This window comes from Syngnathus acus, chromosome 1 (assembly GCF_901709675.1).
Source record: "Syngnathus acus chromosome 1, fSynAcu1.2, whole genome shotgun sequence".
Lineage (NCBI taxonomy): Eukaryota > Metazoa > Chordata > Actinopteri > Syngnathiformes > Syngnathidae > Syngnathus > Syngnathus acus.
In genome coordinates this window covers 2574451-2594743 of record NC_051087.1, presented here as the reverse complement: position 1 = coordinate 2594743, position 20293 = coordinate 2574451, and the positions used below count along the sequence as shown (strand labels likewise).

At 43.9% G+C, this 20293-nt stretch overlaps 3 protein-coding genes across 3 annotated transcripts; 1 reads left to right on the top strand and 2 right to left on the bottom strand.

Annotated features, from left to right (window-relative positions):
• The first annotated feature begins 711 nt into the window (after nt 1-711).
• Nucleotides 712-6687, top strand: pkd2 (polycystic kidney disease 2). The gene is made up of 14 exons (XM_037258298.1): nt 712-1573; nt 1882-1995; nt 2337-2470; nt 2637-3109; nt 3185-3413; nt 3496-3666; nt 3734-3915; nt 4009-4129; nt 4194-4292; nt 4358-4479; nt 4617-4734; nt 5256-5422; nt 5490-5637; nt 5707-6687. Exons 1-14 carry the CDS (start codon nt 1156-1158, stop codon nt 5890-5892), a joined length of 2682 nt encoding a protein of 893 aa, XP_037114193.1. The 5' UTR covers nt 712-1155; the 3' UTR covers nt 5893-6687.
• Nucleotides 6688-6832: 145 nt separating this feature from the next.
• abcg2d (ATP-binding cassette, sub-family G (WHITE), member 2d) lies at nt 6833-12383 on the bottom strand. Its single transcript, XM_037260421.1, has 16 exons — nt 12101-12383; nt 11532-11754; nt 10929-10988; nt 10738-10852; nt 10410-10562; nt 10185-10342; nt 9974-10125; nt 9751-9852; nt 9393-9640; nt 8635-8717; nt 8201-8290; nt 7833-7954; nt 7591-7745; nt 7441-7530; nt 7264-7370; nt 6833-7192 (listed from the first exon to the last, which is right to left on the bottom strand). Exons 1-16 carry the CDS (start codon nt 12168-12170, stop codon nt 7045-7047), a joined length of 2076 nt encoding a protein of 691 aa, XP_037116316.1. The 5' UTR covers nt 12171-12383; the 3' UTR covers nt 6833-7044.
• Nucleotides 12384-12683: 300 nt separating this feature from the next.
• On the bottom strand, nt 12684-19965 carry ppm1k (protein phosphatase, Mg2+/Mn2+ dependent, 1K). Its single transcript, XM_037263985.1, has 7 exons — nt 19809-19965; nt 17893-18422; nt 17481-17581; nt 15341-15506; nt 15121-15265; nt 14857-14991; nt 12684-14650 (listed from the first exon to the last, which is right to left on the bottom strand). The coding sequence occupies exons 2-7, from the start codon at nt 18360-18362 to the stop codon at nt 14519-14521; spliced, it is 1149 nt and encodes a 382-aa protein (XP_037119880.1). The 5' UTR covers nt 18363-18422; nt 19809-19965; the 3' UTR covers nt 12684-14518.
• Nucleotides 19966-20293: the final 328 nt, after the last annotated feature.

Sequence of the window (20293 nt, the reverse complement as noted above, 5' to 3'; positions counted from 1 at the left end):
TGGAGTAGGAGCCCCCAAGTGCGGCGTGCTCACCAATCAGCTGCTCTACAAACTATGACGACACAGGAGTTCTGCCTACCAAAAACTTTATACAACTTGTTCAACATTGGCAAAAGATACATCGTGAATTTTCGCAATTCAAATGACTCACAAGTATGTTAGTATCATTTTTAAGGTGTTAAAAAACACAATCACAAGAAAAATAATCGTGAAGAATTATCTGAGCCATTCCTCGAGGCAAAACGAACCATGACGACACAGTATTAGTCCTGCCCACAATAACTTAAAAAAATGTCACCTGATCATGGGACAAAGTCAGACATGTCATTTTTACAATTTTAAAACAAATCTCAGTTTCTTAATAACATATTTGTGTCTCGTACTTTGTAAACACCTTAATAATGATAAATAATAAATAGTGACGTTTTAGCAAACCGACCAATCAACGGCCTCCACTGCGCATCCCTCCCAGCCTCAGTTTGGAAAACACTGAGCGGCTTGTTGTGATTGAGCGGGTTGCCATAGCAACAGGTCAATAAAATACATATGTAACGTAATCCGAATTAAAACACAAAACTTTATTCGACCACAATGTTTCAATCTACACAGAATGCGTACAAATTCTCAACCGGATAACTAATGGATTAAAACGTAAATTATAAAAATTAAAAGAAAAAAGAAAATAAAATTCCAACATTATTCGCTAAATGTGCTAATGCTACGTATAAAATGTCAATAGGCGATTTGTGTCAATATTCTATGATTTTATTTGACGCCATGACAGTTAATGTAACCCGAGAATTACCGTTTTTCCTTTAGGCGTCGGGGGGGCAGCGAAAGAACAAGATGGCTGTCCCGGGACGAGAAAACTTTTCTCGCTCTCAACCTTTTTACGGAAACCCGACGATTTTCCGTCTCCTTTAGTTCCTAAAAGATAACAACCAAGTAATAACAGGCATATTTTGTCTGTGTTAATTTTTAGGGTGCGACGTGAGCCATTTTCGAGCCCAAGTTAGTTGGAAGGACTTTGGAGCAACGACGTCGAGTTTTTACCCCCTTTCTTAAAAGTTTCCCGTTCGCTGATTAAGTTTTGCAGTATTTTTTATTTTTATAAACTCGTATGATCGTTCGGATTAAGTAAGTATCCCGAGTACCATGAGCTCATCATCTCGGGTAAAACCCAAACACGGCGCCCGGGAAGCGAGCGAGGGCATCGAGATGGAGAACATCCAGCAACAGCAGCATCGGGATTCGGTGGCCGTGGGAATGACAGCTGGTTCTCCGTCCTCGCCATCCAGACAAGCTTGGAGCCGCGACAACCCGGGTTTCGAGCCCGGCGAAGAGATCATGGCAGCGGACTGGCCTGCAGCAAGCCCGGGGAGGAGGTCTGCATCCACGGCTTCCAGCAACAGCAGCTGCAGCAGCGGTTTGGGCAACTCCAACGTCGGCGGCGGAGGACGCAGCCCTCAAATCCACGATGGAGGAGCCTACCCGAGCCCGAGTGGAGATGAGGGGCAGCGGGGCAGGCGTGAGCACAGCAGCTGTATGAAGCAGATACTCCAGAAAATTAGAAGTAAGACACAATCTTCATGATCAAGTTTATGTTAAAATCAGTTGAAATGATTTATATTCCCTTGTCTTCCTTTTTAAAAATCGTATTGACCAAAAACAGTGGAGTTGCCCCAATCAATCGAGCAATCAAATAGTTATCAATTACAGGAAGTCACTAAGGTACCAAATGTGTCTGAGGAGGATGTTCGTAAACTGAATTGTTCGTAAATCTGAACACATGAAAGTTCAATTTACAATTGCTGATTTTCTTTGTCAACATCTTGGGGTGCAGAACCTTAATGAGTTTTTTTTTTGTCTCCCTCGTTGCAGTTTTGTGGGGCACGGAGTTAATGGAAGACAGCAACAGCAGTCGCGAACGCTACTTGTGGAATGTTTTGCGAGAGATGCTCACCTACGTCGCCTTCCTCATCACAGTTTGCGTGTGTAAGTAACCCATTTCAACCTGAAATTACACTGGTGACCTAGAAAAACTCGACCATGAATGATTTGAGCAGATGGAATAACGTAGGATTAAATTACCTGACTAGCCAGACAATTTGAGGGAATGCATGCCGAACGTTTTGCTCTTTTCTATTTTGCTGCTTCAGTAAAACTAATGTGGTTAAGGGCGGTTCAGGAAAATGTTTCCTGGCATAATACACTGTGCAGCGCTGGATAAACTGCTCTTTTATAACGGGTTCATTGAACTATGCATTGTACACTGCTGTCTCGTTGTGTAAAAGAAGCTTAAATGTGTATATTTGTGTGTTTGGAATGGTGTGCAGTGACATACGGGATGGTGAGCACCAACATGTATTACTACACCAAATTCATGTCGCAGCTTTATTTGGACAAACATCTTTCCCCTGGAGAGGACACCACGTTTAGGAGCCTTTCGACTATGGAAGACTTCTGGAAGGTACATCACAATCAATATTAATTCATCTCATGATTGCATAATTGGTAGAATTATAGTTAAAAATATACTTGCGTCAAAATTAAAAGCGTAGACTTTCATTTGAGAAAACAAATATATTCTATATTTTGGGTAACTGCGCTATAATCACGTCTCCTTGTCCTCTCAGTACACAGAAGGACCTTTTCTTAACAATATGTACTGGGAAGCGTGGTACAACGCCAGCCTGGCCGAGAACCCCACTCACATCTTCTACGAGAACCTCCTGCTCGGGGTGCCTCGCCTCCGGCAAGTCAAGGTCCGCAACGAGTCGTGCAGCGTCCACGAGGACCTGCGCGACCAAGTCCGCGACTGCTACAACGTTTACACGCGCGCCAACGAGGACACCGCCCCCTTCGGGCCCGGGAACGGGACGGCGTGGACGCATGTGGCGGAGGCCAGAGCCAACGGGAGCAGCCACTGGGGTCGTGTGTCCAAATACGGCGGCGGGGGTTATTACCAAGATCTATCCCGGACCAGGCAGGAGTCTGCGGTCCAGCTACGCTTCCTCAAAGACCACCAGTGGCTCGACAGAGGCACCCGAGCCGTCTTCCTCGATTTTGCCGTCTACAACGGTAACATCAACATCTTCTGCATTGTCAGGTGAGGAATGTCGACTGAAAGGACAATTCAAAAAGCATGACCAGCATGTCTAAAAGCTCGAACAACATTTGTCAGGTTGTTGATGGAGTTCCCGGCAACTGGCGGGGCGGTGACGTCCTGGCAGTTCCAGACGGTGCGTCTCATCCGATACGTGTCCAGCTGGGACTACTTTGTGGGCCTGTGCGAGGTCATGTTCTGCCTCTTCATCCTCTACTACGTGGTGGAAGAGGCGCTGGAGATCCGTATCCATCGCCTACATTACTTCAGGAATCCGTGGAACTGTTTGGACGTCTTCATCGTCACCGTACGTATCTGCTCGTGCAACGTTTTGCCTCATTTCTCCGTAATTTTCTAAACTCAAATATATTGCGGTTTCCTTTTTGCAGTTGAGTGTGGTGGCCATTATCATGAACATAATCAGAACAACCATGGTCAGCCACCAGCTGAAGAGCCTTCTGGAGAACTACAACACACACCCCACCTTCGAGCCTCTGGCCAACCTGCAGCTCCAGTTCAACAACCTGGTGGCCGTCATTGTCTTCTTTTCTTGGGTTAAGGTATGCCTGGAAAATGTTTTAAGAGGAATAAATAAAGGGGAATAAATCAAATTAACGATTCCCTCAGCTCTTCAAGTTCATCAACTTCAACAAGACCATGAGTCAGCTGACGGGCACCCTGTCTCGCTGTGCCAAGGACTTGGTCGGTTTTGCCATCATGTTCTTCATCATCTTCTTGGCCTACGCCCAGTTAGCCTACCTGCTCTTCGGAACTCAAGTCGACGACTTCAGCAGCTTACAGTCCAGCATGTAAGGACAACACACGATCCGCTGCGTTTCCTTAAATGCTTCTGCGCCACATTGTCTGTTGCTAACCAAAACGATATTGCTACTTTTGTGTAGTTTTACTCAATTCCGCATCATCCTGGGAGACTTTGAGTTCTCCGAGATCGAGGAGGCCAACCCGGTGCTGGGGCCTGTTTACTTCACCACCTTTGTCTTCTTCATCTTCTTTATCCTCATGGTGAGCACAAACTCGCGTAACCGAATATTTCCTCCGCTGACACATCATCACGTTTGCACCACAGAACATGTTCTTGGCCATCATCAACGACACCTACTCCGAGGTCAAGGCCGACATGTCTCAGCAGAGGTCTGACATGGAAATGAGCGACCTCATCAAGAAGGTAAAAAAGACTTTGCCATCTTCAAGATTCAAGAGCGTCTTACCTTAAAAAAAATGTTCCCTTAGGGTTGTAACAAAGCCTTGATGAAGCTCAGGCTGAAGAAAACGGCGGTGGACGACATCTCCGACAGCCTGCGTCAGGCTGGAGGCAAGCTCAACTTGGATGAACTGAGACAGCATTTAAAGCGGTGAGTCAGATACCACAAGATGGCGCTAAAGGACTACTTTTGTCCATGCAAAGAGTTTCCAATAGGTTTCGAGAATCGGAACTTCATTGGAATATTGTATACGATATACCTTTTTTGTGGTTTCTGTCTCGGCACAGAAAAGGCCACACAGATGTGGAGATCCAGGCCATCTTTGCCAAGTATGACCACGACGGTGACCAGGAGCTGACGGAACACGACCACCAGCAGATGAGAGACGACCTGGAGAAGGAGCGAGTTAGTATAAAGACCATCAGATTTGTTGTGGTGGACCCAAACAAATATCTTTATTTTCACAACATTACAACTGTTTTTATGACTGTGACTTTATACTCGCATAATGATTATTTTTATCCTACTTAATTCTGAAAATATAACAAACTCAGCAAAGCAAATTTTTTTTTGGGGGGGGGGACGTTTCAGCCCAAAACAAAAAGAAAGATTAACAGTCACCCCCGATAGTTCATTGGGTTTTTGTGAATGTGTGCACACCAACAAACAATGGCCATTCAAAAAAAATAACACAAAGGTAACCAAAATAACCACGTATAAATCTTACCTAAAACACTGGAAGTTTCAAGGCCTTCCACACAGTTGCAAACTATTGGCTTCCTGTCAACACTTGGGTTTTATATGCTTCCCAGCGTGAGAGTCCCTCTAGTGGCATGGAGGTCAATTACATCAATGCAAAACTAATGCAAAAGGGGAAAAAAATGGAGCACGTGAAAGCAATTCCATGACCTCAATTCCATTTGCAGGAGGACTTGGATCTGGAGCGCAACTCTCTGAGTCGAGCGTGCAGCGGGCGAAGCCTGCCGCCTCGCGGCCAGGACGACTCAGAGGAGGACGATGATGAGGACAGCGGGCACAGCTCGCGGCGCCGCGGCAGCAGCTCGGGCGGCGTCTCCTACGAAGAGTTCCAAGTGTACGACACGCTTAAACCCAATCAGGGGGTGGGGGCACCACCGTGACGGCCGTGTTGTCGTTTGCAGGCTGGTGAGACGCGTGGACAGGATGGAGCACTCCATCGGCAGCATCGTGTCCAAGATCGACGCCGTCATCGTCAAGTTGGAGGCCATGGAGAGGGTCACACTCAAGAGGAGGGACGTGTTGGGAAGACTTTTCGAAGGAGCCATGGAGGTATGGCAGGGTTGACAAAACCCAACTTTGAAATGCTAACCCATCTTTGTGGTTCTAATAACCTGTCAGGAGGAGCGCGGGAACGGTCGGGACGCCGACGCTCACAGCGAGCAGGAGCGTCTGGTGAGGGAGGAACTGGAGCGCTGGGAATCGGACGACGTCTCCTCGCAGGTGGGCCACCCAGGCGGACGCCCCCGCCCCCCTTCCTCACTGTCCTTGGACGCAACGGACGCCAATGGTAGCGCTCACGTGTAAAAAAAAAGCAAGGTTAAAAAAAAAGACACTTTATTGCAAACAAAATAGGAGCAATTAAAACAAAGACCTCGGATGCACTGACGGTAAGTCTCAAAAACAGCCATACGTGATTCTTCCTGTCGGGCAAATAAAGGATTGAAGGAAAAGTATTAGGCATCACCACGCTGAAAAGAAATGAAATACTTAAATTTATGCACATTGTTACGAGAAAGTGAGCCACTGAGAGCTTAAGTGTGATACCTCCATTTTGTCTTTTGGAAGGACACGTGATTTTAAACTTTATGGCTGCAAAATCCAGGGGATGGATGTTGTGATTGATATGGCATTGATTTTAAAATCGTTGAAATCGGTACAATAGCAGTAATCTATGTAATGTATGCTCCAACTTGTACGACTCTCTTTGTATCCTTTTTACGGCTTCTTTGCTTTACGGTGTGGCCTTAATACGCATTTGTAGCAAACGCCAAACTGCCAGCGTCAAATATGGGTTTGATTTTTGCACACATTCACATTCCATTGTCACGTTTGAACACGCACTTTTCTACGATGTTCATTTTGTTGATTTTCATTTACAGTAGTTGCGTTGATATGCATTTCGCCTCGAAGCTTCCAATGAGCTAGATTATTATCAGTGTTGTATACACACACACGCACACACACAAAATGTAACTTGAAACAAACTTCAATTTGGAGTGCAAATAGTGTTCATGGGAAACTCATGCATTTATATTTTATCCTGTGCTGTAAGATTTTCTTATCTACCTTTTTACAATTAAAAGTGATATCAAATTTGGAGTTGTTTTTTTTCATTATCCATCCATGCATTTTCCAAACCGCTTATCCTCACATCACAGTTTTGCTGTCTAATATTTAATATTTACAGAACTTTTATGTTTTAGTTCATACATTTGCTATTTTAAAGTAAAAACAAAGCACTTAGTGCTTTTACCATGACATTTATATGCGAATGCAGTTGTACAAATTGCTTGAAATAATAAAATACAAACAATGCCAGTACAGTTTAAAATGTTTACTGCAGAGGTAAATAAAACAAATCAAGTGATCTGTGCCAAGTACAATAAAAAGCACATCTACTTTTAAAATAATGGAATAAAGGTAAATATTTATAAATAAACAATGTGAGCTACCTTTTTAGGTGAACTTCTTCATGTAGCGAAGTTTCAGGTATGAAATGAGCAGGAAGGCCACGAGCATGACGGCTAATGCTACGTGGTTCTGCCACAAGCCCCACGTGTCGTACTGGCTCCCCAAATAGTCCAAGTACTGCTCCCCCGTACATCTGCACCAAAACCACAAATGTTTACATTGTTGTTTTATGACAACTGGAGATTGTGGAGTTTCTCTACTCACGTATGTCCAACCTTGGTTGCCACGCTGCAGTTGCAACTGGACACAACGGTGGCCATGTTGGCATTCTGGCAGAATTTTAACCCCACAAACTCGTTGATCTTCAGGGCCTGAAGATCCCAAAGTCCAAAGTAAGAGACAAATGACTAAGAGAAATCTGTTCCATCAAGTTGGACTTACCGCAAGGCCGTAGCGGGGAATACTGAAATACTTGAGCCACGCCAGCCAGTCCATGACGCTCGGAAGGTTCACCAGAAGACCCGAGAAGATCTACAAAGCGTACGTCCGGCATGGAATACATTGTGGTATAATACAGAGATGTTCCCTCACCATCATGAAGACAAAGGTGACGGTCATGAAGATGTTGGCGAGCGCAACCACCGTCTGGTCTGCCGAGATTGCCATGGTCATGGCGGTGGCCGTGTACGCCACCAACGTCACCGTTAGTGTGAACACGGAGAATGCGGATAAGGTGCACTTCAACCCTGAAGACGATATCGAGCGTGATGGGAAGAGACAAACATAAATAAAATAAAATAAGGGAAATACTAGAGGGGCAAAATTGTCCGTACCGATCATAAAGTATACACCGCAACTGAAGATGACAGAGGTGACGGTGCGCAGGACCATGTCGGACAACACCTTGGACAGGAAATAGACGGATACTCTGTAGTAGCCGCTGATGTACTCGTGCCTGCAGCAACAAGTCAAACCTTCGCCATCCATACATTTTGCTTTTAAACAAAACTAAAACTATTGGCTATAAAGATGAAAGTTTGTTGACTATGTAAATGAGCATTTAAGTTTGTTGATGAGACTTTAATATTGATGATTTTTTTACAAATTAATTTTTTTTTTGTAAATTAAACTATCACTACAGGGAATTAATATATATTTTTAATATGGCGTTCATTATTGCTAACTTGAAACAACAACGTACGTGAAGAGCTTCCGTTCAGCGATGAAGAGCTCGGCCGCCGACACTGTGCTGAAACACTGGTTGGTCGTGATGAAGAAGAGCGCCCCCATCCTGGAGGAAGCAGAAGACAGAGGTGAAGCCTGTTTTCCACTCCGTGACCCTTCACGGGCGTCCTTAGGGACGCCCCTTAAGTAGTGTGAATGCAATGACCTTCTGCTTGGTCTGGAGACCGCTTGGGCTTTGCTGACCTTGTGAGTACCAGCTTGTGCCAACATTAAGAGGATTAGTAAGTCCCCATAGGAATGAATGCAATTCTCATTTTTGGCATTACAGGACAGGGACGTATAGTTGGTTTTCTGCCACTAAATAGTTGATTTTTAATGTGCGACGTGAAAAGAAAATTTTTCATTTGACTCAATGACTCAATTCTATTTTTGTTTTTGCGTTCCTCTCACCTGTTCTGGATGCCACTCTGATCGTCTTTGACTCTGAAGAAAATGGCTCCCACAACGAGAGCCAGGAATATATGCACGCCCACCTGCACATGTGTTCAGGACAGGATGGAAACAAAATGCAACAATCTTGCTTGAAACTTGCCACTTAGAATTTCCAGGCGGGGGGGGATGGGGAGGGGTGACAGCAGAGAGTGAGAAAAGTGAAAACAGACAAGTTTTAATCCCAACAATTGACACATTAAGACAGAACTAAGCAGTTCCCAGGATGAAAGGATCAGCTCATGACGCCGGAGTGATGAACCGTGACAACGTCATGTGATGCGTCGCCCGTAACCACGGCCGCACGGGGCGGGGTTAATGCCGGTTTGGGTTCAACGAGGGGGCTTAGGCCAGATATGATATCGAGCCCAAAGGAGGCAAGAGTCGGGTCACCGCAGTCACCAAAGCCGATTAGGGCGCCCACGCCGTCCAGATCCCCACTTGCGGGATTATGCGGTCTTATCTGGGCCCAATTGGCTGTTAATAATTCTTAAAGTGAGGAGACTTCTCAAGGCTTTGAAAAGTCAGGTTGATCCCACCAAAGGCTGTTCATCCAAGATAAAATCATCTTTGATGTTTGCAAAAACACAAACGTTTGGTGGGATCAAGATTCCAAATTGTCCGACGAAAAACCTTTCAATCAGCATTTTAATCATATCGAAGGTTTACATTGGGAACTTTAACGTTTGCGTTTGTTGAAGACTCCAAAGCTTGTGTACCTGTGCCACAGACGTTTGTGGGTTCAGCAGGAGGTTCTGGAAGGTTCTGTGGAGTACCCAACGCATCTGGTGGCCAAATGAGGTGATATAGGTGACGGTACGGGAGGCGGGCGGCGCCGAGTGCCGCTTGTCTTGAGTGATGCGTTGCAGCTGGACCAACGTGTCGCTGCAATAGCTGCTCTTCTTGTACTCCTCCACCAGCCGCTCCTCCATGCTTGCCCTGGAGCTGCTCACCTCCAAGTTCAACTCTAATCCAGGAGACGAATGTCAAATAAAATAAAATTAATTAAATGAAAGCTAAAGAAATTGCCCGGTGGCACACTACGATGTAGATATGGAATTGTAAACACGGCATTACCTTCAGAAAGACTGACTTTGGACATGCTGGTTAAAGTGAAGTCTCCATTGATCACATCCAGGAAAAAGTCAGCTGGGTTGTTGTGGGGCTCGCAGGAATATCCTGAAAGACAACAGTAGTAGATCTGAGTCATTAACTAGCTTAATGGAAACATATACAAACAATAGGGGACCTAAGATTGACCCCTGGGGAAGTCACATTGATTAAAAAAAAAAGTGATCACCAATGTTTGCAAAGTAGTCCAATGTGTTTGGCGCTGGTCCGTGGTACACCATCTTGCCTCCAACCAACAGAGTGAGCGAGTCAAAGAGTCTGTAGATGGAGTAGCGAGGCTGGTGGATGGACATGATGATGGTTCTCCCTTGAATGGCCATCCTGGAGGAGAAACATTTTTAACCAGAGATTAGATAGAACAGCATCATTTGAGTCACTACCTTCGTAGCAATAGCAGGACAGAGTTAGCTGTGCTGGCGTCCAGGCCCGTGGTGGGTTCGTCCAAAAAGAGCACAGGAGGGTCGATGATCAGCTCCATCCCAATGTTGGTCCGCTTCCTCTCACCTCCCGAGATGCCACGGGTCATCTGAGTGCCCACCTGGGAAGAACGCCGTAGGAACATTTTCGACAAGGAGACATTTGCAACGATCTTCTCTATAGTTCACCTTGCAGTCGGCCACCTTGGCGAGGCCGAGTTCCGTGACGAGGTGATTGACGCGGGCCTCTTTTTCACGCTCTGACACACGGGCGGGTAGACGCAACGCTGCTGAGAAACGGAGATTCTCTCTCACGGTTAGCGTTCCCATGACCACGTCGTCCTGGTACAGAGAAAGAAACTAAAGTCAGAGCCATACTGTAAACTGTCCGTAATTGTTTGCCCATTAATACTAACAATGTTATTTAGGCCAGATTATAGCTAATAACATTCACGGGACCAATGCTAACGTGTTAGTATGCTTTGTTTTGTAAATACTATATTGATCTAAAACGTACCTGGACGACGTAGCCAGACAGACATTTGAAGTTGGGTGGTTGCGGCGCTCCATCGATTAAAACTTCCCCCGAAAGGCCAGAGGGATCTTTCCTCGCAGCGAGAATATCCAAAAAACTGTTTCGGACGTCATGAAAAATATCATCAATATTTATGTCGATGTTTTTATTTGGACAAATTCAGTTGCACTCACGATGACTTTCCACTTCCGGTGGGGCCGAGAATTGCGTTCAGGCCAGGCCTCATGATACCACTGAAAACAAAACAAGGCAAAAATATTGATCCAAAAGCAGGATTAAAGGAAATCATTTTTTTTTTTTTTATACAGTTCTTGTATTGAATCTCATTAAACTGTCTGAGTAGCCAAAGGCTTCAGCCAGTCCCCCCCCCCCCCACACACAATATGTGCAGCCTTATAAAATGGAATTAAAAGATTGACTACAAGCCTGGCCATGGGTCACGTGACGTCGTTTTAATGCGTTCCCTTGGCAGACGGCGACAATGCTGAGAGATTAAAAGTGGGAAACCATGCCTAATATCATATGATTAACGCAAGGAATAATTCATTCTTGCATGGGAAACACTACACGTGAAAATAATGTAAAGTGGGACCTTTCACACAAGTGTTGATTAAAAATAAAATATTGTCACAAAAGGTCACAATGACTGCGGTTAAGTTATGAGGGATGAATGGTGTAAGGAGGTTGGAAATTATTTACAGCTAAGAAGGAACTAAAATAAAAATGTAGATTAATTATTATTAAAGGCGGAAAGAAACAACAACAAAAGTACTCACTTGAGGTCCAGCAGTATCTGGCGAGTACTTGAGGTGTTTTTCCAGAAGAAGCCGTTTGTCTCGTGAACCTTGTAGCCCACCTCGTGAAAGCTGACGGTGGAGCCGCAGAGCTGCTTGGCCGGCGGCTCCGTAACCGTGGCGACCCTTGAACCCATCAGGCCGTTGACGCCGATGTCGTCCACCATCGCTACGTTGATGTGACAACCTCGCTCCATCTTGTATCCTGTCATGGCAAATACTTTTAAAATATTTTTTAAAATGGCAAAAAATAAGCACAAAATGTTCGCTCGGAGCAAAAATCACAGACTATCGAATTTGGATTTGAATTTTGACCGTCTGTTTGACCCCTGAAATGACCAAAATGGCACGTCTGCTTCAAGCTAAAATTGCAGACTGCGAACAAACACATATATTTCAAAACTCTATTAATTCCCAATCGTTTTAAAATCGCCTCTATCAGCTCAAAAATAGTTTCACATGAGGGACTGCTCATTTTCATATATAGAGAGAGTGGTTGTCCGAAGTTATCCGATGTGCTTTTTAAATATGAAAGCAAAAGAAAAACTCACCTGGGAGGCCTTGCGAGCAAGCGAGCGTCGCTGCACTGGTCAGGAGGTGGCGAGGGAGACTGACGAGCATCTCGAGAGCTCCGAGTCAAAGGTCAGCGTCACAGCGTGCTGCTTTAACCCTTCGCTCACCAAACACACTCACTAATCCATTTTTATGACAACTTTCATCATGTTTCATTTTTTTATATTCATCTCTTCATTTTGTGCTGTACATTCTTGTAGTAATTTCAGTCAGATTGAAAGGAGAGAAAAAAATATTTTCCACTATGAACTAGAAAAAGTTATGTTTAAGAGCCGTACTATACATGGTTATTTTTTTTTACTAAGAAAAAGCCTTAGTATTTACAACTAACTGTTATATTCATTAATAGTAACATTTCAGAACTGAATCATCTAAGATTTCTTTTGGGGAGTAAAACTATTTTTTTTTTATTGGATAGCAAACGTAGGAGAAAATATATATTGACAATGTAGTTTTACTTTATCACAACAGAAGATTTTCTTTCAAAAGTGAACATTACTACTACCACCACATTAAATTAATTGATTATTAATTAATTGTTTAAAAAAAAAAAAAAAAATGTTGAAGCATATCCAGAAGCACAGATTTAATGGAAGTTACAAATCATTGATGTGTAACACAAAACATGTCCACTCTGTACAGTACGTCCCAAGTATACATTCCACATGTAACAACGATTACATAAAAAGGCGACGAAGAGAAACAATTCACAGATGTATGGGCAACAAATATTTACAAACATGGATTGACAGACGCTGATAAATTACAACCGGAGGTTAGTTATGCACACATTTAAATGGTTTTGCATAAATAGCTGCTATTTCCACAACATAACCTGTCTGGATTCATCTCAGTGCCACCCTCATTCATCTCGGTGTAAAATTTGATTTTGATTACAGAAAATAATTGTTCATAAATGTCAGCTTCACTCGTAGGGGGGGACCCGAAGAACATTCTGGCAAAGAATATGCTGTTCATTCACATCTCCGACCCGCTAGACTGTTTCTTTACAAGTCATTTTTGGTAACGATACTTTAAGAAGTGCAAGGGGGGGGGGAAGGGGGACAATCTCGGCCACGTACAGTGCTCACGACCATATACAAGTTAGCCAATAGATTCGTTTGTACGCTTGGAAGCTAGCTAGCTAGCCGGCCGTGCTCTCCTAAAATATTTTAATCCATGACCGAATAAGAAATCAGCATTCTTTTTGCAGCATTCAGATTGGTATTATTAAAACTGAATGCGAGTTTGAGCGGCCAAGAATCCATACACTGAGCCGATTAGTTAAAAATGTACACAACCCCTGAGAGAGAGAAAAAAAAAAAGGTTGCCCACCCTTGCTTTAGTTCCATAAGTTTCAACAGTTATGTACAGCAGAGCTGCTAAGTGTGTATTTAACGACACATCGTCTTGTATTAACAGTCTGAAAAACGGACTACGTTGACTCATTTCAAAATGAAACTTATCCAAGTTGATTTTTCTGCAAGTGCAAAAGTAAATGTTGCCAAGAGCAACAGAAGAACCTGTAAGATCCGACCCCATCACGTGGCCCGCAACGCAACGCCTCCCACTTACAACAATCCATTGCAGGGTCAAGTTATCCTAAAAACAATTATTTTGAAGCTGTCTGGACAATTTATACAAGTTTTAAAAAAAAATATACACTCACCCTTAATTTTCTTGACTATGTGTAGTTGACTTTGGTGGGTAGATTTTATTTTCTCTCTCTAACTTTTTTCTATTAATATTACAATTTATTCCTGACAAAATTACAAATGTTGATATTTTTTTCCTCAGTATTTGTGATATAAGGACTTTTGGTCATAAAATGAAAAAGGTTCCTCAAAAATGTTACTTTCTCTCATAAAAACAACTTTTTTGTGATATGACATTTTCTGTAAAATCCCAACCTCTTTCTTCAAGCTTCCAACTTTATTTCCCATAAAATATAGCTTTTTTTCTCATGTCTTCTCGCAACATTCTGATAAGTACTACTACTCGCTGTGCTAAACAAAAACACAAATTTATGCATATAACTGTACTTATAGATGCAATAAATAATGTATTTGATTGTAATTTTGGATTTTACTGAGCAGCCAGGACGAAAACAAAAACATCCTTGCTGTCCAGTGGCGAACTCTAAATTTTATGAAGAAAGAAAAGAAAGAATCATTAACAGTTTGTTACTATTTGTCTGCTCAGTCACAACAACTTTAAAGAAAATCTTTCAAATGTTCAATTCTGAGACTTTCAGTGCCATTTTGTTGAATGGAGCTCACACAGCAGTTGTCTCACACATCAGATTTTTTTTTTTTCCCGAACAAAGAAGCGTTGTCGACTATTGCACTTGCTGGGAGGGTCCGCAAAGCGCGCCCCCTTTCCCCACCCCGCCATCACTACGCCCAGCGCCCGCTCGACACGAAGCTTCGGCTGAAGGAGAAGCTCGTGTCTGAGTTGGTGTGCTTGCCCCAGGCGCCGAAGGGCACCACCACGATGGTGCTGTTGTCCTCCGAGCCGTACTGCAGAGCCTGCGAACGTTTGGCCGCCTGTTACCAACTTTGAACCAACCTCGACGTGAATGTGGATTTGATTCATTTTGACAAATCGCAAATTTTTGACCCTGAGTGCGATAATGGCTTAATGCAAAATCAAATTTTAACCCATTAATCGTGGGAAGAATTGAGAAATAAGCACTTCTAAAAAGATTCAGCAACGTGGCCATGTTCGCTCGTACCTGCTCAGAGATGCGCTGTGCCGCCTCTTTAGGGTCGTGACACTGGTTGATGACGTTGCAGATTTCCTGGCTGTTCATGATGAAGTTGATGCCGTCGGTGGTCAGCGCCAGGAAGGAATCGTGCGCGGGGCTCAGCTAAGAGAGGAGGAGGGGGGGGGGCATCAATTGTAGCAAAGTGTTTATGTAAGCTTGTCACCACCTAGAGGTGTCTTTCTGGTACTGCAGCAGTGAAGCATTTCAATGACAGAAATGACCCAGACGTACCACAATCCTCTTGGTCTCCGGCTCGGCAATGACCCCCATCCCCTTCAAGTCAAAGTCGCCGATGCTCCGCGTCATGGCCAGCCTGCCGTTGACGTTGGACTGGCCCAAACTGTTCCAGGTGATGAAGCCGCCGCTCCTCTTGATCCTAAGCGGGCGCACAGAGGTGCGTTATTAGCAAAGGTTGTTGCCGCTAGTTTTTCCCAAGCGTTTTTCCACTTGCCTCTCTTTTTCGTCCTTCCTCTCAGGCGTGTGGTCGACGGTGAGCTTGAGCGCCTTGCCCTTGCGGCACAGCATGGCGCGGCTGTCGCCCACGCTGGCCACCACCAGCTCAATGCCGTCCCTCAGCAGCGCCACCGTGGCGGTGGTCCCCGGATTCGCCCCGGGCGCTACAGAGACATGACGGAGGAGGGCGAGCGTGAGAGAGGCAAGTCGACGCCTGGCAGGTGCGCACAGGTAACTAACTACAGGACAGATCTCGAGCACACGCAGACATGAAGAGAGGGGGGTGGGCGAGGAGGTCATGTAGGAGATAACACAATGGAGGGGGGAGGGACTGTTGCACATGCACTTTGAACAGTTGAGTGTGTTGGTTAAACGTACATCTCAAACAGCACTTTGCATTGCTTTGATAAACAAACAATCACACACAGTCAACTCATACAAATGCATTCTGATGTTGACTTTTTTTTTTTTTTTTTTTTTTTTACATTATATACCAGCAGCAAAAAATTATCATTTGAATTTTCTCAAACTGAATTAGTCCTGAACACATTTCGTTGAAATATTTATATCGATCTTTTTTTTTTTTAAACAGTATTTCAATAGGGGTGTGCAGACTTTTTATATGAGCTGCGTCAAGCAAATTTAAAGTTTTGTTTTTATTCAACTAGTTGGATTCAACTAGCTCTGCCTCGGCGGGAAACGTTCTATTGTAGTACCGTAATTTTCGGACTATAAGTCGCGGTTTTTTTTCATAGTTTGGGTGGGGGTGCGACTTATACTCAGGAGCGATTTATATACATATATATGGTTTTTTTCACTTTTTTGGGCATTTTATGGCTGGTGCGACTTATACTCCGGTGCGACTTATAGTCCGAAAATTACGGTATTTATCTTTTTTGAGTGTGTATTGATTTATAAGGCGGAGCCTGTCTCGGTGAGTGTCGTTGAATGGATAGTGTAGCGCTCGCTGCCTATTAGCTGGCTAACCCAATTGGCAGCTTCTGTATAAATGTGTTTACTACTTTCTTAGCGTTGATCCAATAATGCGATTGTCAGGGCATGGACGGCTGTGTTCAATCTTGACCGCTAACTAGCGATGGTGGGCTACATTCAATTAGCTTACATCAACGTTACCTTGTAGACATGTTGTAAGACACATGGCTCGAAAAGACGTCACTAAACGAGTTATTTGGTTGCAAGGCGTAGACGAGCCGGGTTAGCTAAGAGCAAAGCTCCGAGACCAATTGCGCACATTGGACATGCTGCGTCGGGTCGAGCAGTTCTGGCAGAGGGTGACAACAAACGTTCTCAAACTGACGCGCGCTCTCACAAGAAGCGCTCGCAAACACTCGTTAAGAGGAAGCGAGCTAGAGAGACTCGAGATGGATAGAGAGAGAGAGAGATTGAGAGAGGTAGGGAGATGGAGAGAGAGAGAGCGGGGAGTGAGAGAAAGATAGGGAACCTTCCAGAAGTCCAGGATTTAGGACCCGCTGGACTCTCTCCTTCAATATCTAGCCCCTCGTCATCCACATTGGTGCCAAGCGCCTCCAGCTCTGAGCTGGGTCCGCAGCTGTCGTAGATAACATGCACACACACACACAGGCATATTGGGACATTTCACACAGCGCGGCCCCCCCCGAGGGTGCCACGTCAACTCATGTTAACATTAGCCTGAACAAACACAGTTGGGTTATGTTTAAAATATTGACTTGCATTTGAAGGAAAAGTCATCATTTGCATGCATTCCATTTTGTAGACTATTGTTGTCAAACTTTTTTTTTTTTTGACACCAAGTACATCCTCAAAAAAAAAAAAAGGCTCTCAAAAAAACAATTAAAATACAAAAGGTTTAAATGGTCATTAAAATGAGGTTGTAACTTCATGCAGTCTGAACATTACAAAATGAATAACGTCTTGAATAATAATCATATAAAATCTGTTGCATATAAATTAAATTAAAATGGTTTCTAGACCAACCGGTAGGACAAGATAAGTTTTCTACCTCTTTCTACTAACTCTAAAAATGAGTTGCTCTTTTCTTAAAATGACAGACCTCCATGTTGCTAACCCCCCCAAACCGTATCATAGTGTGCGACAAAAAACCCAGTAACAAAGACAAATATTTATCGTCAACCTACCATCTGAGGAGTGCTGCAAATGCTTGGCCAAAGCTTTGTCTACTTCCAGGAAGGCTCGCGTTAAAACCAGCTCCAGATTGTCCTCGTCCGCCACAAAATCCCTAAAACAACAAAAAACAAAAGGTAAGGGCACAAAGATGACTTATTTGTGAAGAGAACGCTCAAAATACATTTCCTCCAATGTGAGCCACTGCTGTGTGCATCGTGCATACAGTGTAAACAAGCAGCGGCACAATCGTCGCTTTCACGCAGAGGTGGGAGAACTGAACGGAGTCATTCGTCACACTCGTGTCCTGACTTCCTGCTATTCCCTTCCACGCAAAATTGCGAAACTAATGAGATGATGTTCGCCGAAGCAGAGCTCGCAACGGACCCCCTGACAGCTGATTGGCTCTCCGTAGCACATTCTTACTTGATAAAAGTCTCCATGTATTTGTGACAGAAGTCCGCCGCTTCCGGCCCGCCGTGGCCATCAAAGACGGCAAAATAGATGATGCTGTCGGACATTTGGGAGAGCTGGAAGCGGTCCTCGTTCTCCTTGCGCTGGCCGATGAGCGAGGCGCAGCCTACTTTGGACAGGCTGACCTTTGGAATGGGCTTGCCGTAGCGGATGCTGGACGGCAGCAAGATGGGCTCGTCGATGCGATTGTCCCAAATGCCGAACGTGTCCCAGGTGGTGGGGCGGCCGCTGCTGTCGGCGTCAAAGCGCGTGCCGCTGCGGCGCTTTTCCGAAGGGGTGTGGATCTGCCTCTTTTGGATGGTGGAGTGAAAGTTGATGTCCTGCTTCAGCGGGAGGGGCGCCAGGGCCATTTGGGGAAGGCCGCTCCGTCCAGCATGGGGCCCGCTGTACCTTGCCAGGCGGGCGAAAAAGGCGATTGACATCACCCTTATAGCAGGAATACCAGAGAAGCACTGGATGTCGAAGGAAGCAGTCACCTAACGCTGCAAAAACAGGAGACGATAATTATTTGACTTTTTATTTGCTTGCATAGTCGGGCTGAGCCTGAACAATTCTGAAAATTAATTGGTGATTTTTCTGCCTCAATATTATATATATATATATATATATATATATATATATACATACACACACACACACACTACCGTTCAAAAGTTTGGGGTCACAAAATTGTTTGGGTGACCCCAAACTTTTGAACGGTAGTGTAAATATTCTTATAATAAAATATTATGAATTAAATATTATAAATTATATCTTATATTTGTATAAGATTATATATAATCTATGAATATAAGTATACATATATATTATAAGATTTTTTACACAGAAGATTATATATATAATCTATAAATAATTATCTAAATAAATATATACACTACCGTTCAAAAGTTTGGGGTCACCCCAAACAATTTTGTGACCCCAAACTTTTGAACGGTAGTGTATATATGTGTGTGTGTCAAATTAATCTGTAAATGTTATCAGATTTATTACACAAATGGTTTAGTCTTGGTCAGGCTTATGTTTAAAATCAAATCAAATGCATTTTTAAGCACTAAGCGTATTTAGGCACATCATCATGAGTGGCAATTTCTCCAAATGGAAGACTGCAATCTGAAAAATGCATTCTACAAGAGTGCAATGTCAATGTGAAGTTGAGGATTTGTACAGGCCTGTAAAAATTCCATGGAAAATAGACCGCCCTCTAAAATGTTTAAGGCCGATAGCCATAAGGAAAATTCCTCGGCCCCAAGATGGCGGCAAAACCCTTCCGTAATGAAGCTCTTCTAAACACGTCAACGAGGTTCCTTAGCAGCAGGAATATAATGCAACGTCAACAATAACTGCAAAGCACTGCTTTTGTCTAAATATGCCCCAAGATGGTGCCAAAGTAACGCTTTATTACTTTAAACTGAGCAAAAAGAACCGCAACTCCCCCGCCCCGCGCCAAAAGCTGACACACCACAAGTCAGCAGGACAGTATTTACCTTTGTATTCGTTCCCGTTTTGACATATCAGTTGTAATAATCCAATCGCAGACTACGACAACGCACAAGAATACAACACGTTGAAAGACGATGGTGCAGTATTGTATATTCATAAAAAAGGTGTAGCCAAAGTATTCGGCGAACATTAGCTGGCTGTTTGACAGCAGAGTATTGCCTTTCGTATCTTGTGCGCTCTCTAAAGTCGTTACGTAATATATGATGTAAAACATTTACTTAACTAAGAAGGAAGCCCAAAATGCGACGGTTCCGTATATTTTGATTTTACTTCGTGATTAGCATGTCGTTAGCACTAGTTAGCCCACAAGCTAGCTTTGACGACTTGTTCTAGGCCGGACAAACAACAGCGGCACTACAGCAGTTTACCTTAAGCGTATTTTTAATACAGCAATCTTGTTTTATTCCCCTTTAAGTGCTTGTTTCGTTGCCTTGTTGAATGGTTGACGCGTGCTGGCGAACGACACCACTCCCTCCGGTCCCGCTAGCTTAAGTGATGCAATGTTGTTAAACAAGACGATAGAGAGCCGCCAACCAATCAAACAGCTGAAAACCTCTATTCCATCGAAGACGCCCCTGAAACAATGAAGCTGATTGGTTGTTGAGAATACTAATGACAGGTAAGAGAGCCAATCATTAATCAGAAGCTTGAATAAACAGCCACTAGCAGGATAGCAACAAGTCAGACGTAGGCGACCTACATTCTTGTGTTTACGACTCCAGTGTGCGTGGGCAGATTGCGTAAAATCAGACAAAAGATTTAACAAGACCTAACGTCTATTAATAAATACTATTCAAGGGTGACAAGACAGTCTGGGGAGGAGCATTGTTCCATCAATTGCAGTGCATGTTTA

What these genes read in the sequence shown, in the direction of transcription:
- pkd2 (XM_037258298.1), top strand. Translation starts at nt 1,156, where the DNA reads ATGAGCTCATCATCTCGGGTAAAACCCAAACACGGCGCCCGGGAAGCG. An exon ending in GATACTCCAGAAAATTAGAA is followed by an intron (nt 1,574 to 1,881) that starts GTAAGACACAAT and finishes CCCTCGTTGCAG; the next exon opens with TTTTGTGGGGCACGGAGTTA. An exon ending in TTTTCGAAGGAGCCATGGAG is followed by an intron (nt 5,638 to 5,706) that starts GTATGGCAGGGT and finishes ATAACCTGTCAG; the next exon opens with GAGGAGCGCGGGAACGGTCG.
- abcg2d (XM_037260421.1), bottom strand. Translation starts at nt 12,170, where the DNA reads ATGCTCGTCAGTCTCCCTCGCCACCTCCTGACCAGTGCAGCGACGCTC. An exon ending in TGTCTGGCTACGTCGTCCAG is followed by an intron (nt 10,563 to 10,737) that starts GTACGTTTTAGA and finishes TCTCTGTACCAG; the next exon opens with GACGACGTGGTCATGGGAAC. An exon ending in CCAAGGTGGCCGACTGCAAG is followed by an intron (nt 10,343 to 10,409) that starts GTGAACTATAGA and finishes CGTTCTTCCCAG; the next exon opens with GTGGGCACTCAGATGACCCG.
- ppm1k (XM_037263985.1), bottom strand. Translation starts at nt 18,362, where the DNA reads ATGTCAATCGCCTTTTTCGCCCGCCTGGCAAGGTACAGCGGGCCCCAT. An exon ending in TTTGCAGCACTCCTCAGATG is followed by an intron (nt 15,507 to 17,480) that starts GTAGGTTGACGA and finishes ATGTCTCTGTAG; the next exon opens with CGCCCGGGGCGAATCCGGGG. An exon ending in AGGAAGGACGAAAAAGAGAG is followed by an intron (nt 15,266 to 15,340) that starts GCAAGTGGAAAA and finishes GCGCCCGCTTAG; the next exon opens with GATCAAGAGGAGCGGCGGCT.